Source organism: Monodon monoceros, unplaced genomic scaffold (assembly GCF_005190385.1).
Source record: "Monodon monoceros isolate NGI ecotype Baffin Bay Population unplaced genomic scaffold, NGI_Narwhal_1 Super_Scaffold_18, whole genome shotgun sequence".
In the NCBI taxonomy this organism is placed as follows: Eukaryota; Metazoa; Chordata; class Mammalia; order Artiodactyla; family Monodontidae; genus Monodon; species Monodon monoceros.
The window spans coordinates 73,597,071-73,613,914 of NW_021703774.1; the positions used below are offsets into that span (position 1 = coordinate 73,597,071).

Here is a 16,844-nt window from a genome sequence, read left to right on the forward strand (position 1 = left end):
CTTTTTTCCTTCTCTTGTTTTTTAAACTCTTCATTGAACTGTTCCTCAGTTCATTTTGGTTCAGTTTTATATCATCTTGGCTTCCTTTGGCCTGTATTCAAACAAACAAACTAACTAAACTAACTCCAAATACCTGCCCCCTGCCATGTCATTTTATACCAAAAGCTCTCCCTCTCCCGCTTTGTTTTCATCTTCATAAAATTTCCTTTTCAGGGAATTCAAAGGAAACACTTGGCAAGGAAAAGACAGTCACTATTTTGTTTTCCTTTAAAGTACTTAACATGCCAAATACCAGATATTTACATTTTAAATGTAAGCCTATTTGAGGAGCTGTGTGTCTCAGTATGGGAGGAGAGGTGGTGTGGAGTGGTTAGAAATCTGTATCCTAAGGTCTCTAACTTGAGAAGCTGGAAAAATAGCAAATAAAACACTCAGCTCTGGGAGAGGTTGTACTAAGTCACCCACTTCCTTCCCCAAATCATCTGGAATTTCTTTGGGTATTTATCCTGAGAAAGGTATAAGGGAATGGAAAGGACAGAATTTAAGCAAGAACTAAGAAAAACTAGACTCTCAAGACAAAATTTTTTAAAATCATTCTTACACCTCTTTTATATTCCACATTGACAGACTTTTAAAAGCACATTTAAACTACAGATTTCCATGGAAACCAACCAAAGGGATTTTAGAAAGGAGAGGCATTGCAGTACCATTTCTATGCGCGTTGATGTCTGATTTTCGTTAGGCCAGCACTGTTTTCCCTCCAAGGTCTTAGTGTTTATTACAGCAACAATTACCTCAGTAACAATTCCTCCAGGGTAGTTTTATTTAAAGGTGCCTAACTTATACCTCACCCAACTGCTTTCAAAATCGTTCAGTCCTTCCTGCTGGAAGTTAAACTACCATCTTTATCCCTGCTCTGGTTCTGCACCAGAAGCCTATCTCCGGCAGGACAGTGCCACGAAGGCGTCCTTTTTATGTGATGTGCACGTTGCTGTACACTTTGGCTGCAAAGCAGGAGCTGTGCTTTAAAACCGCCAAGAGCGGGGTGGGTGCCGTGTGCTAAATTATCTGTCTCGCAACTTCCACACGTAAGAAGGATGCTTTCTTCCTTCCTTTAACACTAAAATCAGGTAAAACAAAAACAAAAAGAAACCCAACAGGCTTCAAAACCGTCCTGTCGCCTAGGGAAAGCGCGCCAATCACACAAAGAAAAGGAGGGGGGCTATTGGGATTCAAAATCATTTCCCCGGGACGAACACCTTCCTGGACCTATCGGAGTTAACTGCGCGCTTGGTCGTAGCCAATAGGCACAGTGTTTCTGGCTCAGGTCCTCCCTAAAGACTGATAGACATTTATGTAACCCAATGGAGTAGTGAGATGCTGAAGAATCAACCAATACATTCGGGAGGTGGGTGGAGTGTAGGCCAGGGGGTTGGCGGTGCCGTGTCATGGAGGCTCAGTCTCCGAGCAGCCATTGAAGGGGAAGGAACTGCGGGTGTGTGTATGTGTGTGCGTGTGAGTGCGCGCGCGAGTGTGTGGACAAGAAGGTGGGGGCAGCTGAGTTAGAGTCCCAACTCCTTGGACTCCATTTGCTATTCCCTTCTTTCTCCCCCACACCTATCTGGTGGTGGTGGTGGGCGTTTATATTTGCATTTCTTTTCATTCATTTCCAAATCTTTTAAAATTTTAGGGTTGGGGGTAGTGGGAAAGGCAGGAAAAGGTAAGGGAGGAGAGTAGTAGCAGAAGAGCAGGAGGAGGACATGGAGATGAAGAAGAGGATTAACCTGGAGTTAAGGGACAGAGCCCCGGAGGAGGTGAGATGACTCAGCCCCCTCCCCTTCCTCACCAGCCCTGTATTCGGAGGATCGGGTTTCTGGGGGTCCTGGTGGGTGTGTGGGGCGGGGTAATGAATTAACCCCCATCTGGGGGTAGGGCTGGGGGAAAATATTTAATTTTAACTTTTAAATCATTAAAATCTTTTACTTAAAATGGCGAAGGGTTTAAGTTTCTAGGGGCGTTTTTGTGTGTGCTTGGGGGCTTAGCCCCTTCTCCTCTCCTCGAGTCAGACGTCCTGGCCTCGTGGAGGCGGGAAGCGGGGTGTTGGGGGCCGCTCGGCCGCTAAGCTCCTCACGTTCCAGCTCCTTGGGGCCGGCGGCGTGGGCGCGACCCCCCAGTCCCACTCGCCTCTGCCGCAGCCATCGTCGCCTGAGAAGTTAGTCCAACTTTTCTGCAGTGCTGCCAACTCTTTTTTTTGGGCTGGGGGGCGTCTCCGGCCTCGAGTCCCCTGGGCGTTGGACGACGTCGCGCCGGGCGCGGGCTGGGGTCGCTCGCGGAGTCCGCGGACGGCCCACTGCTGGCGGCGCCCACTCCCCCGGGAAGCGGTGCGCGCCGCCCGCCGCCAGGCGGAATCTGGGTCAGCGGCCCGTTCTTCGGCCGCGGTTAAGTTTTGGGACTCGTCGCAGTGACCGAAGGTGGGGAGAGGACACGAGGCTTTATCCCCTTCGTCCCCCCGCGGTGTAACGAAATTCGGCGTGTCGTATCGTGGTGGCTGCAACTCCAATTTTGATCCCTGGAGACGGTTTCACAAAACTTAACAAATGGGTCGTAGAAGTTTCGTGTTTTCAAGATGGGCTCGGCGAAACTAAATGATGCGCTCTCGCTGCTGTCGCCTTAGTTAAAGAGACGGGGTTGGGAGGGGCCACGTGAGGCGGGGTCGTGGTCAACTTTTCGGGGGTCGGGCGGGAGGCGTTTCCGCCTCCTTTTCGCGGGCGCCTCCTCGGCTTCACCCAGCTCTCCCCGCCCGGGGCGGAGGCGCTAGGGGAACGCGGGCTGGGAGGCGACCCCCTTTTTCCTTGGGGAGTCCCCGCCCCTTGTGGGGTTTCCCGTCGGTCGGAGCGGCAGGTCGCGAGAGCGGGGCCCATGGCCAACGAGGAACCTCGCATTTCTGGTCGCAGAGGAAAATGTCTATAGGGTCTTGCTGATTGCGACCTCTGAAATAAACCCCAGAATTGCAATATAAGGGATATAATTTTTTTCCAGCAGGGGTGGAGGTGGTGCTTGTGCATACCAGCGTGGAGGATGAGTAGGGTCTGTTCGGTGGGCTGTGGCGGCGTGAAGGGTGGGAATCCAAGGTCTTTATGTACTTTTAAAAAAGTCTCTGTTTTGCTGAAATTGGTAGATAGCAGGGAGGAGGAAACAGTCACTACTGTCATCCCACAGATAACTTGAAGTTTCCTAGGGCCTAGTCTTTAGGGGCTTAAGGAAAAAACAAACAAAATCAAAGTTAAAATGCTGCCTCAAAGAAGCACACATTTCGAATACTCTTTTATGTCTTGGGTTGGAAAAGTGGGTTTGCCCCTCCTTCCCCATTCTTATACCTATCCTATCCCTAGTAATTTCCTTGCCAGTTTTGGGGAGTGCCGGATGTTGCCTTTTTGCAGCCTCTCCTCCTTCCCCTGTGGTGTAATAACGGTCTTCTATTTGTATAGCCCTTTACAGTTTACAAAGCACTTTTCGTGTTTGTTGTTTCCTCCTTCCGACAGACTTGTAAGGTGGATGGTATTGTTGTAGAATCCAAATTAGCAGAAGGAGTCTCAGGGCAGTGAAGTTACTTACTCAAGTGGAAGAACTGGTTTTCTGACACCAAACCTAGTGGCCCTCTCTCCACTCCGCTAGACTAGGAGTCAGAAGACAAAGTGGAGGCACAGCTCTGCCACATACTGTGACTGACCCTAGGCAGTCATTCTTACCCTCTGGGCCTTGGCTTCCTCCTCTCTAAACAGATTATGATGCCTTCTTTGCTTCCTGAAATAATTATGTCATGTTCAAATAGAGAAGGTAGCATTCCTTGTTGCTAATTTATATTTCTCAAAATACCTCAAACATATTTTTGCATTGAGAATGGAGAGCCAGGGTTTCCTGCCTCCCTCTTAAGATTAAGTCCATTTAGGCCCACACCAGAAAGTTTTGTTACAACTCTGACCTAAGAGAGGATCCAGCAACCCCTTCCCAAGACTGGGGAGAAGTCACAAAAATTCTACCAGGGTGGCAGGGAAAAATAGCATTTTGTCAAGGATGTGTTGTTCTGGGTGATATTGTTTCACCTCGATATTAGAACAAATAACATATGAATGCTGGGCTGTCTCAGAAGGAGCTTTCTAACATTTCTTCATGAAGGGTAACAAGGTATTTTTGAGTTTTGGTGACATTTATCAACCAAAATAAGGGGGTTTAAACTGAAAAAGTGAATAAAACAATTTCCTTTCTTCTCCCTGCTGTTTTAGGACTCACTTAAATCCTTTCTCAGTAGCCTTGGTATCCCCTCATGCATAAATATATGCCCTGATGTTGAGGGTCTTTTTCATGAGGGTCAGAAACAATTTTCACATGGGACCTTTTTCAAAGTCTTATTTTTTATGCAATTAAAATTTTTTTATTAGTGATTTGAAGCAGGCATTGAACTTCTTAGTCCAAGTTTAAATTTAAAAAGTTAACTTATAATGATGACTTAAGACTGTATTTCAATTTGGGGGGAGAATGAAAAGGATCTATATGAGGGAATTGGTGGTTTTAATATTCACATTTCCAGAGTGTCAGGACCCAGGTCTTTTGCTAAACAGACTGCAAACTAAAGAATCATTCATATTCTCTCTTATAGGTGACAGAGTTGGTCCTTGATAATTGCCTCTGTGTCAATGGGGAAATTGAGGGCCTGAATGATACTTTTAAAAAACTAGAGTTTCTGAGTATGGCTAATGTGGAACTAAGTTCACTGGCCCGGCTGCCCAGCTTAAATAAACTTCGAAAGGTAAGCTGGCACTAGGCGTGAAAGCATCATGATTTTGATGCCGTGGGCTATTATGTATATTTTTTTCCCAAATGAAACAACCATTCTGCATTTTAATTAGAAGGTTCTAAGTTTCTAGAGGTAGGAAAATGGGGTTTTGTAGGGTTTTGAAATCAGCTGTCATATTACTTTTGGAAATTTAAATTGACTAATGAAATCGCTTTATGGCATGAATTTAACATCTACCAAATGTTTTTCTTTGAAACATAAAATCCAACTATTATACAACTGGAACCAAACCTGAGTTAGAAGTCTGTTATATAGAGATTCTAATATTTTATTTGGCAGTCATAGGTGGGATTTTGGAAATTAAAGACTGTGACAGTCCCTTGAAGCCAGAGAGAATGACAATTGTTTTCTTCTTAAAATTGATACATTTGAGAAATCTTTGATGTGTCCTAAGCCTTCACCATTCTTTGTTTTCTCCCCATGTTGAATATATAGTTGGAACTTAGTGACAATATAATTTCGGGAGGCTTGGAAGTCCTGGCAGAGAAATGTCCAAACCTTACCTACCTCAATTTGAGTGGAAACAAAATCAAAGATCTTAGTACAGTAGAAGCTCTGGTAAGTGGAAAGGTTTGCCTCTGGACTTGCTTTTTTTGGTTGAATTTTTCTGAGATTTGCTTGAATTTTATCTTACTGACTTGTATTTATGTCACTCATTTGAAACTTCTGAATTTCTTATATGTCGTGATCTAGATGATACTGCTTTATTTTCCTTTGGAGTAAAACATTCAGATAAATTTTTAAAAAATAAATTTATTTACTTTACAATTTTATTTTATGTTTTTTGGCTGCGTTGGGTCTTTGTTGCTGCGCGCGGGCTTTCTCTACTTGCGGAGAGCGGGGGCTACTCTTCGTTGTGGTGCGCGGGCTTCACATTGCGGTGGCTTCTCTTGTTGCGGAGCACGGACTCTAGGTGCGCGGGAGGGGGGGGGGTCGCGGGCTCCAGAGCGCAGGCTCAGTAGTTGTGGCGCATGGGCTTTGTTGCTCCGTGGCATGTGGAATCTTCCCAGACCAGGGCTCGAACCTGTGTCACCTGCATTGGCAGGCGGATTCCTAACCACTGCGCCACCAGGGAAGCCCCAGATAAATTTTTAAATCAGTGAAAAATTTATTTTATCATCAACTTCAGGAGCTGAATATCTGGTTTTAAAATTTCCAGTATTTTCTTAAATTCTGTTCCTTTTTCTTTCTTCTTGATTATTTTTATTTGCTCCTTTGTTTCCTGGTATGAGGGAAGGAAAAGGGGATGAAGTGAAACTCTGAAAATTGTTGCTCTGATTTTTTCAAAAAAGCTTGGGAGGAGGTTGAAATTGTTGAAAATAAGCTTGACTGTGGATTTAAACTAACCATGTTATTGTTGTTGCCTATTTAGGCACAGATTCAGTCAACAAAGTATTCTGAGTGCATACTATGAGTAAGGCACTAAGCCAGGTGCTAGAGATACAGCAGTTGCCAAAACAAAGTTCCTACTCCCATGGAGTTTAGGTGCCAGGGCCTCATTAAGAGAATTAGCTGTGCTTGATATAATAACCCTTCATTATAAAATTCTAAAAATCCAAAAATCATTCTCTTGATTTAAAGTTGTATACATGTTCTGGTTCATGAATTAAAAATAAATAACATGAGTTTTTAAATCTTGAATGTAATTTTTAACTTTTTACTTTTCCAGCAAAATCTTAAAAATTTGAAGAGTCTTGACTTGTTTAACTGTGAGATCACAAACCTGGAAGATTATAGAGAAAGTATTTTTGAACTGCTACAGCAAATCACGTACTTAGATGGATTTGACCAGGAGGATAATGAAGCACCAGACTCAGAAGAAGAGGATGATGAAGGTAATCATTCTTAATACTCATAAATGTGTCACAGTTATAGCTTCCAGTCTAGCTGGCAGATTAGATTGGGCCTGGGTATTTAGGTGTGGGGAAAAAAAGATGTTAGTAAGACAAAAATTTAAAAACTTATAGCCCTAGTCCTGTATTCGTTCAGATTTCTGATAGCTTTGGGGAATTTAATGATTGTTATAATATTAAGCTCCATGAAATTTTATATTTCTGTAAACTTAACCACCACCCAGTAAAAGTGGTAACTTTTAAAATAGTACTAAAAAAAAAAAAAGAACCATTCATCACATAATTATCCATACAAGTCACAAAGTAGAAACAACCCAAGTGTCTATCAACTGATGAATGAACAAAATGTGATAAATCCATACAATGGAATATTATTCAGCCACAAAAATAATTGAAGTACTGATACATGCTACAGTGTGTGAACCTTGAAAACATTCTGCTAAGTGAAAGAAGCCATACTCAAGCCACATATTGTATGACACCATTTATATGAAATGCCCAGAAGAGGCAAATTCATAGAGACAGAAAGTAGATTAATGGTTGTCAGGGCTGTGGGAGAGGAGGATGGTGAGTGACTGTTAATGGATATGTTTTTTTTTGGGGGGTGGTGGTGGTGATGGAAATGCTCTAGAGAGTTGAATATACATTTTTGGATAAATGGGTGACTAATAGATGTGATGACAGAAAAGCTGTTGTCAGTAATGGGACACTGTTACTACTGGTTGAAAAGTTTTTCACATGTAAGAAGAATTTGATAGATAAACAGTGTTATAAAATGATGGAATGATGGACAGGCAGATTTTGAAGTGTCCACAAAGTAAAATAAACTTTAGTCCATGTAATATTTTGATGAAAAATCTATACGTTGGGAAAATTTTAGTATTTAGACACCATATTTCTCAAACAGTAAATGGGATGTTATAAAAGAGAAATCTTAAAAAAAAAAAAAAAGTCACCCTGATATACTTTCTACCCATTGGCTTACGAGTTTGAGGGGCCAAGGCAAAAACATTTGCCTGGACATTTGCTTATCTTTTAAAATATTTTTAAAGATGGAGATGAAGATGATGAAGAGGAAGAGGAAGATGAAGCTGGTCCACCTGAAGGATATGAGGAAGAGGAAGAGGAGGAGGAGGACGAGGATGAGGATGAGGATGAAGATGAAGCAGGCTCAGAACTGGGAGAGGGAGAAGAGGAGGTGGGCCTCTCATACTTAATGAAAGAAGAAATTCAGGTGAATAGACCTTCTTATGTGCACTGAAAATTAACTGTTTAGGCATAGGGTTAAGTAATATAAAAAGTAAGCTGTGTAGAAATCAGAGTTGTTTCTAACTTGTGTGTGTGTGTGTGTGTGTGTGCCTATCTTTTTTCCCACTGCCCCTCAGTTCATATTATATCCAGATAATCATAAACCCTATGATTTTACCTCCTAGATAGCTTTCAAATCGGTTCTTCCCTCAGCAGCATGGGACAGTGGAAACATTTTACAAATGTTTCTGAGCCTCAGTTTCTGCATTTATAAAACTGAGATTATACCAACTTCATAGGGTCGTTAAGGATTTAACAAACTAATATGTGTAAAGTATCTAGTTGCTGGCACGTTATAGGCACTCATGAAAACTTTCCCCTAATTATTTCTTGCTTATGCTTTTCTAGTAGTTTTCTAAATGGTCTCTTTGAGAACAGCGTCACCACTTTGTTGTATCCTCCATAGTGCTTGCCTGTGTAGTCTGCATGCAAATGTGATCATATCACTGGCCTGCTTGAAACCCTTTAATGTTTCCCTGTTGCCACCAAGACATACAAGGCCCTTCATTATCTAACCTCTGCTACCTTCTCTAGCTTCATCTCCCTCAATACCACATTAAATCATCACACGAAGCTATTATTGCCTTTCTGTCTGTATACACATTGTTTACTCTATCTGAAATGACTTTCTACCCATGCCTTCTGATGAACTTTACTTTCTTTTTTCTCAGGTAAACATAAATATACTAAAGCATGTAAAGTGGACTGATTTTATGTACAACTCCGTGAAATTTTATATATGTACATACTTGTGTAACTACCACTCAAATCATGCCTCGTGATTCTTATCTTTAAACACTCAACTCTGGCGTTGCCTCATTATTGAAGCTTTCTGTAATTTTTAAGAGACAGTCACTCCTTCCTCTGTTACCTTTGAACCTTGATTAGGTGTCTGTTGCCTGTAGACACTTCTGTAAAAACTTGTTTATTTGGCCACTTTCTACTAGATAGCTCTTTCAGGGGAGGGCTGTTCATTTTTCTATCTCAGCATCCAGTACATTGACTGGGACATAGTAGGTTCACAGGAAATCAGTTGACTTGAACAAATGATCTTTAGTCCCTGGGAGTTTAGATAAGTTATTTTCTCCTAATGTTAAATTATTGAGTTTTGTTTTCATAATTCATAATTTAAAGTAATATTTATTATTAAAATAACATCTCTTATTTAGACTAGAAATTGTATTTTTATTTGTTCTCCTAATGACTTTTACACTAGTTAGATAGACAGTATCACTAATTAATGATGATGTTTCTCTGATACCATTTTTAAAAAAAATTTTATTATTTATTTTATTTATTTATTTTTGGCAGTGTTGGGTCTTCTTTGCTGTGCGCAGGCTTTCTCTAGTTGCGGTGAGCGGGGGCTGCTCTTCGTTGCTGTGCACGGGCTTCTCACTGTGGTGGCTTCTCTTGTTGTGGAGCACGGGCTCTAGGCGTGCGGGCTTCAGTAGTTGCGGCATGTGGGCTCAGTAGTTGTGGCTCACGGGCTCTAGAGCACAGGCTCAGTAGTTGTGGCGCACCAGCTTAGTTGCTCCACGGCATGTGGGATCTTCCCAGACCAGGGATTGAACCCGTGTCCCTGCATTGGCAGGCGGATTCTCAACCACTGCGCCACCAGGGAAGCCCTCTGATACCATTTTAAATATGAAACTAGTGTAGAAAAAAAGGGACTTAAATTTGTTTGGGGCTTTCGTGAGTTAGCTTTACAATAATGAAGAACAGAACTTTTAAGTATTTTAAGTATTCAGGGAGAAAGGCAACCTATTCAGTTTACATCAGCATACAACTTGAATATTTTTCCCCTAAGTTTTAATTTACTTAGTAAAATAATGGACTTGTTATTTTGCAGTTTGACTTTGTTTTGTTTTGTTTGTTTGTTTGTTTGTTTGGCTGTGCTGTACTGCTTGCGGGATCTTAGTTCCCTGACCGGGGATCGAACCCATGCCCCCTGCAGTGGAAGCACGGAGTCCTAACCACTGGACCACCAGGGAATTCCCTGCAATTGACTTTTTATTTTCTCTGCCAGTAATTCTTCTTTAAATAGTATTAAGTCATTTAAAAATGACCTTCAGCTAACTGCAAATGTTTATCATTCCATTGAGTACTGGAAAATATTAACTAAAAATGATGTGGAGTATAGATCAAACATCTCTAAGATAATACATACAACATTAAGTCAATGTGGTAGCTGGGACCAGAAGTTTTCAATCATGAGGAGATAATTTGGATGTTTTTTAAAATGAAGTCTTGTTTTTATTTTTAAAGATAAATTTATTTATTTTATTTTTATGTATTCTGGCTGCATTGGGTCTTTGTTGCTGCACGCCGGCTTTCTCTAGTTGCGGCGAGCAGGGGCTACTCTTCGTTGCAGAGCACAGGCTCTAGAGTGCAGGCTCAGTAGTTGTGGCACATGGGCTTAGTTGCTCCGCAGCATGTGGGATCTTCCCGGACCAGGGCTCAAACTTGTGTCCCCTGCATTAGCAGGTGGATTCTTAACCATGGCGCCACCAGGGAAGCCCGAAGCCTTGTTTTTAGAAACTAAGAGCCAGAGAAACTTCAGAGACTATAAGATTTAAAAAAGAAATTAGAAGGAAATAGAAATGGTATTTGATTAGCTCTGTTTTGTTTGAGTCTTGTTTCTATTTCAGCTGCTCTTCAGAGGTAAGGAATTAATATGTATAAAGAAGGACTTATGTATGTGTAGTATACTTCATTAAAAATGGAGATGGGGGCTTTAGAAGAATTGGGAATTATGGTGTTCTTGCACTATTCATAGTACAAATGAGGAAACATTTTATTACCCACTAGTTAGGAACTAAGACCATAATCTTTACAGAGCAAGTCTCTGGTAATCTAATAGATGATATTTTTTTAAAAAAGGCATAAAAACATGAATTGATTAATCATGTTTTGTTTAAAACAAAATCCAGAGAAGTAATTTGCTTTTTAGACTTGGGCTTTTCTAAATTATCATGAATAAATGTGATTAGTATTTCAAGTGGCTTTTTAAAAATTATAAATATTTAAATACCCTCATTTATCATTCCTTGCAGATTTGAAATGCTTAAAATGTCCTTTTCTTTCTCCTTCTTTTCCTCTCTCTTTCCCCACTCTTCCATCCCCTCTCTCCTCTACCCCTCTTCTCTTCCTTTCTTTTCTTCTTTAAATGTAAGCCCACACATTCTCCTGATTTTTACTATAGTTCCTTAGTTTATTTGCTACCCCATCTATTGCTTATGCTCCTGGCAGCTTGGGTGTTCTGGTATGGAATGTTTTCATGTTTGAATTGACTGTATAAGAATGATTTCTGATATAAGTGTCATGCAGTTTAGTTTCTCAGGGGCTTTAAGCTAAATGCTGGAAAAATAGGTTCTGTTTAATATTTCTAGACACAAATAGAGCTGTGGATACTTTGAAAAGTGTGGGTTGTCCAGGTTTTTCCTCACTACCCAGCAGTTCTTAACATTTGCCATTAAAACTATTTTTAAGGAGGGGTAAACTATTTTGGGGTTGGAGGGGGGACCCTCCAATCAACCCCTAGCTTGATTCCATTTTTTCAAACATCTATTAGAACTTAATCATTTGGAACACAACCAAGCACAAGGCGGTAACTGTAAAAGGTATACGTAACAAAAGACATTTTCTTTGTAGGAGAGTATTCAAGCCATTATTCTAATCCTGTTTTCTCTTTTATATTCAGTTCTGGTAAGCTTGTTGATCTATTTTCTGAATCCATAGCAGATTAAAATTGAAATAGTAACTAACTGCAAAAGAGAAGGCATAAAAACTAGGGAAAGATACAACTCAAAGTAGAGGCCAGGGTCATTTTAAAAAGGAGAAAACCGTCTTATATATATTAATAGGCTTTGAGAGAATTGGCATATACTAATTAGTGTACTGCTCATGGTCACAATGGTGACTATGACAATTCAAGAAAAAGATTTGTTACGTTTAGCATAAAATGGTAGAAGTACTTTAGAGATTTTATCCCAGTTGGCTAAATTAAAAAATAAATGGTTATGATGTTTCAAGGCTATGTTTAAATCTTAGCTATCCAGAACAACTCATTCCACAGGGGTTGTAGATCAAGTTTTATTGTGATATTTATTGACATTTGCTATTTTGATGTGTAGATTTTTAGATGTAGAAGGAACTTAGAGATCTTTCTAGATAAATACTTTCTTCATTGATTGGAAAACTAAGGTCCAGAGAGATTAAGTGACTTATTCAACACGTGTAGCTATGTTCAGGCTAAGATTCAGGTGATCCTTCCTCAGTCTATAAAACAGAAGACTGTGTCTTTGAAATAGTCAAAAGTTACTCTGTCCATTAGCCACCGGGCACATTTGTTTATTTAGTTAAAGTAAAATAAAATTAAAACTCAGTTCCTCATTTGCACTGGTCACATTTCAAATGCTCAGGAGCCACCTGTGGCTAGTGGTTACTGTATTGGACAGCACAAGTACAGAACATTTCCATTGTTGCAGAAAGTTCTTTTGAACATTGCTGGTCTCAAACATAACTTGTTTTCATGAAGAAACTAGATTTAGTTGGGTTTTTAAAAAAGACCTCTGTAAGTGAGGCAGAGGTTGTCAGAACACAGGATGACCATAGTTTTTGCTCCTATTGGAATGTATTATTATCAAACAGTGAATAGCCCATGTCATGGCTTATTTATTCTCAAACTGAATTTTTTTCTTTTAACTGAAGTATAGTTGATTTACAATGTTGTGTTAGTTTCTGGTATATAGCAAAGTGATTCAGTTATACATATATATGTATACATATACATATTCTTTTTCATTATGGTTTATTGCGGGATATTGAATATAGTTTCCTGTGCTATACAGTAAGACCTTGTTGTTTATCTATTTTATATATAGTAGTTTGTATCTGCTAATCCCAAACTCCTAATTTATCCCTCCCCCACCCCCTCTCCCCTTTGGTAACCGTAAGTTTGTTTTCTATGTCTGTGAGTCTATTTCTGTTTCGAAAATAAGTTCATTTGCATCATATTCAAACTGAATATTTGAATCTCAAGGATGAAGAAGATGATGATGACTATGTTGAAGAAGGGGAAGAAGAAGAAGAGGGTGAGTTACATTAGCCATTCAAAGATCCTAAAAAGCTATTATTCATGGATTTTAAAGAATGAGTCTATAATTCAAATTATCACTGATCTCTTTGATGTTGGTAACATATAATAGAATTCCTTGAAAGGTGTAAAACCTTTTTTTTTTTTGGTGTAAAACCTTTTTTAAAGAGGAGTTTTCTCAGGGTATTCATTAATTCCATTTAAAAGAAAAAAAACAGCTTGTAACATTTATTTTCTAAACAGGAATGAAGAGATAATGGAACCATAAGCTCAGTTTATTATTTTCTTAGGGCCTTTCATTTTGGAGGGGGTGAAACCTTACTTATAAGAGAAGAACAGTTGAACTCCAGATAATGCCCGTTTTAGATTTGCTCTCTGCCTTTCTTTACCTAGGCCTTTCAAGAAATTTAAAAATTCACTAACAATTCCAATGATGTCAAGCCCTTGGTTTCTTGATCTGTACTTCATGATTTGGCCACAAGGGTGCATAGCAAGCTGTCATTATTTATGGATTTCTAAGTCTATTAAGGCGCATAGCAAGCTGTCATTATTTGTGGATTTCTAAGTCTATTAAGGCTGTTTCAATACTGAAATTGAAAGTAATGCAGAGGAGAAACTTAACCTATAATTTTCATACACCATTAACTTTTCACTAAGATTCAAAATTCTGTAGCTTAACAAATATTCATTTGTTAAAATTATTTTACAGTTTTCCTTTTACTCTTTCAGAAGAAGAAGGTCTTCGAGGGGAAAAGAGGAAACGAGATGCTGAAGATGATGGAGAGGAAGAGGATGACTAGATCATTCTAAGACCAGATTCCCTAATGTTCCTGGGTGTGCAATAGAGTGATCACATCTTCTTTGTTTCTTCATGTACGATAGCTATCCCTACAGAAGATAATGTGTAACTTTTTATAGGAAAAGTGTGGTTTTACTATTTTTGCCTTACCATTCCAAATAAGATTAACTAGTCTGTTAATGATCATATTGTATGTAGAGACAAATTTTCATTGACCCCATTGTGAAATTCCCTAGCAATTTATTTAGAATCTTAATTTTTCTAATTAAAGTTCACTGTGTTAGTCATTTTTAGTATAATTAAAACATGATTGCTTTTACACAGGCGTAATATGGTGCATTTCATTCATAGGATTTTAAAGTTATTTATAAATTAACTGAAATCACAGTTGGCTGGAATCTGGAATGAAAATAGTCTCTTGAATTATAAGTTGGTTATTTTTTTAGAGGCAACCCAGAGATCTTTAGTTTGAAGGCAGTGACTTTTTTTTTTGGTTGAGGGTATTTGGGTGCTTTTTTGTCACATGAGTAGCTTGGAAAGTAGGAGCAGAATAGTAAAGGTTCTATTCAACAATATAGTTCATGGCTTTTGTGAAGGCTTCTAAAACCTTTTAAGCCAGGTGACTAAGAAGATTTTAGTTTCCAAGGAAAAATTGCTTATACTGATTTCAGAGACATGTAGGAGAGCCCTTTCTTCAAGTCGAAGATCATGACCTGCCAACGGTTGTTATTTTGTTTTAAGTGTGCATTCTTTGTTTTCCTCTCAGTGATTCTTTTATGATCACCTTCCTTTCTTGTTTCACTCCCCTCTTCTCAAAAAAGAGTTGGGAAACTTATGGATACCCAAGATGACTTTGTCTTATACCTCAACCACCTTTTCAGACCTGTCTTAGCTTTAAACAAGCTAAGTGAAAGAAATTGAGTATTTTCTGAAATAGGAATATTATTATCAATACAGTTTTATGCAACAGACTCTGCTTACTGTAAATCTCTTTCTTGACAAGATGTACAGACTGTATTAGGAGGATGAAGAAAGAAAAGAAGCAGAGGAGGCTCTTGGAAGCAGCATGTGTGTTCCTCAAAAGTCAGAACAATTGCCTGTTGATAATTAATGAGACATTCAAATCAGATTAGCTTCCCAAGTGATTTAGATACCACTCTGCAAAGTATTTCTAATTTTCCTGAGTAGAACCTTTAATTATTCTTTCTATAGTTTTAAAGCATTACCAGATATAGCATTTAATTGAAATACACTGGACAGCTGGAAAAATATTTGAAACTAAATCAATATTAAAATTAAGATTTGGTTTCAGGTGGATGTCCATTAAAAATAGAAAAATATTTGGGATAACTGTGAGTGTGTGTTTCCTTATACAGCTACTAAATATAATATTATGAGTAGGCAAGTACATCTCCTTTTTTTGTTGTGGAGGCTCCATGTTCAAGGCAATTGCTTTCTTAATCTTGGCTATCTAAAAATTTTTTCCCCTTTGTTTTGAATATTTGTAAGTTTTTAAAAAGTTAGTATCAGCAAATTAATTGAAGTTACACTTTCGTACTGGGACACATTTAAATTACTGAATATAGTATTGCTTCTTTTTTGGTTTAAAATGTATGACTTGGGGATTTAAAGTAAAAAATGATGAAGTTATTTGTGGATAAACTAAAAAATTTGCATAACTGACTGAAATAAAACTGTTGGGATAAGTTTAGTGGGGGGATTGGAATCTCCAAAAGGCTAACATTTTACTCCTTTTTAACAATTATAATGCCCTGTTTTAGTCCGTTAAGGGTTCTCATTGCATAGTATGCCAGATTATAAAATACTTATTTTAAAAGTTAAATCTATATATTGACTTTCTTATCAATCATCTTATTGTGCAATCAACATGAGAGTTCTTTGGTTTGAAAACAACACTTAGAGCCTCCAAAAACCTTTTTAAGACTTACTTAGCTTTGTGGGTGGTATTTTCATGCAAATAAGTAAGGGTGGGTTTTATATTTTGTAGAAGTTTTTGGTCCTATTTTAATGCTCTTTGTATGGCAGTATGTATATAGTGTGTTGAATTCCTCAAAACCCTCCTTAAAAACTTTGAAGTTAATACTTTTGTGCAACTGTGTTTTGAATAAAGCCATGACAGTGTTAAAAACAAAAAAATGCAGTACTCCTGATTATTATTTTATTATTTCTGACTGTTCCGTGTTTTTTTTTCTGTGACTGCTGTAACTTAAAGTTTTTGAAACCGAATTGCTTCAAATAAATTGAAGATTTGTTGTTAATGATTAGTTTCACTGTATGACATTCATTTTTTGAACACCACCATTGGGGGCTATGAAGGTCTTTTTAGAAACAGAATCAGCTTGAAAGTTAACATTCAAACGCTTGGATGTGATGTGAGGTACTACAATGTAATAGTTTAACTCATCAGCTTACTAACTTTTTTTCCAAAGAGCAGAAAAAATTGATTTTCCTTTTTGAGTTGCAGATTGAGCCAGTACTTTTTGTGTTTTGATTTGAAGTAATAACTTATTACCTACAGTTGAAGTAACTATATCTATAGTTAACTAAAGTGATTATAAACCTCTTGTACACCAAATAGTTTTCTAAAATGAGTGCAAAGTCTCCATTAATACTGTATAATGTTTACCTTCAGAGTCCTTAGGTAATGTAAGTATAAATAATTCTTGCTTGTTAACCTTGAGTAAATCCAACCTGACTCAAACATTTTTTTTCTGCTCTCATTTTGGCTTTCCTGTCATAAGTGATTTTTAAAATGTTTCATTTGTAGACAACTCTGGAATCTATTTTATAAAGTCAAGGCATAAGTGTAATGTTAAGTAATGTTTTCATGATTGCTTTACAGTTTAATATCGAAAGGGTATTTTAATTATGGAATTCTGCTTCCTGACAGATGGAAAATATTGAAGTATATTT

The 16,844-nt window shown here is 38.5% G+C and overlaps 1 protein-coding gene across 2 annotated transcripts; it reads left to right on the top strand.

Annotated features, from left to right (window-relative positions):
• Window positions 1-1,414: 1,414 nt before the first annotated feature.
• Window positions 1,415-15,233, top strand: ANP32E (acidic nuclear phosphoprotein 32 family member E). 2 transcript variants are annotated; one of them, XM_029230845.1, is made up of 7 exons: window positions 1,415-1,814; window positions 4,658-4,807; window positions 5,291-5,413; window positions 6,525-6,690; window positions 7,761-7,942; window positions 13,058-13,109; window positions 13,841-15,233. In XM_029230845.1, exons 1-7 carry the CDS (start codon window positions 1,761-1,763, stop codon window positions 13,909-13,911), a joined length of 798 nt encoding a protein of 265 aa, XP_029086678.1. In that variant the 5' UTR covers window positions 1,415-1,760; the 3' UTR covers window positions 13,912-15,233. The 2 variants fall into 2 exon arrangements, with proteins under 2 accessions (XP_029086678.1, XP_029086679.1); XM_029230846.1 differs by lacking the exons at window positions 6,525-6,690; window positions 13,058-13,109; window positions 13,841-15,233 and having other exon boundaries at window positions 7,761-7,925.
• Window positions 15,234-16,844: the final 1,611 nt, after the last annotated feature.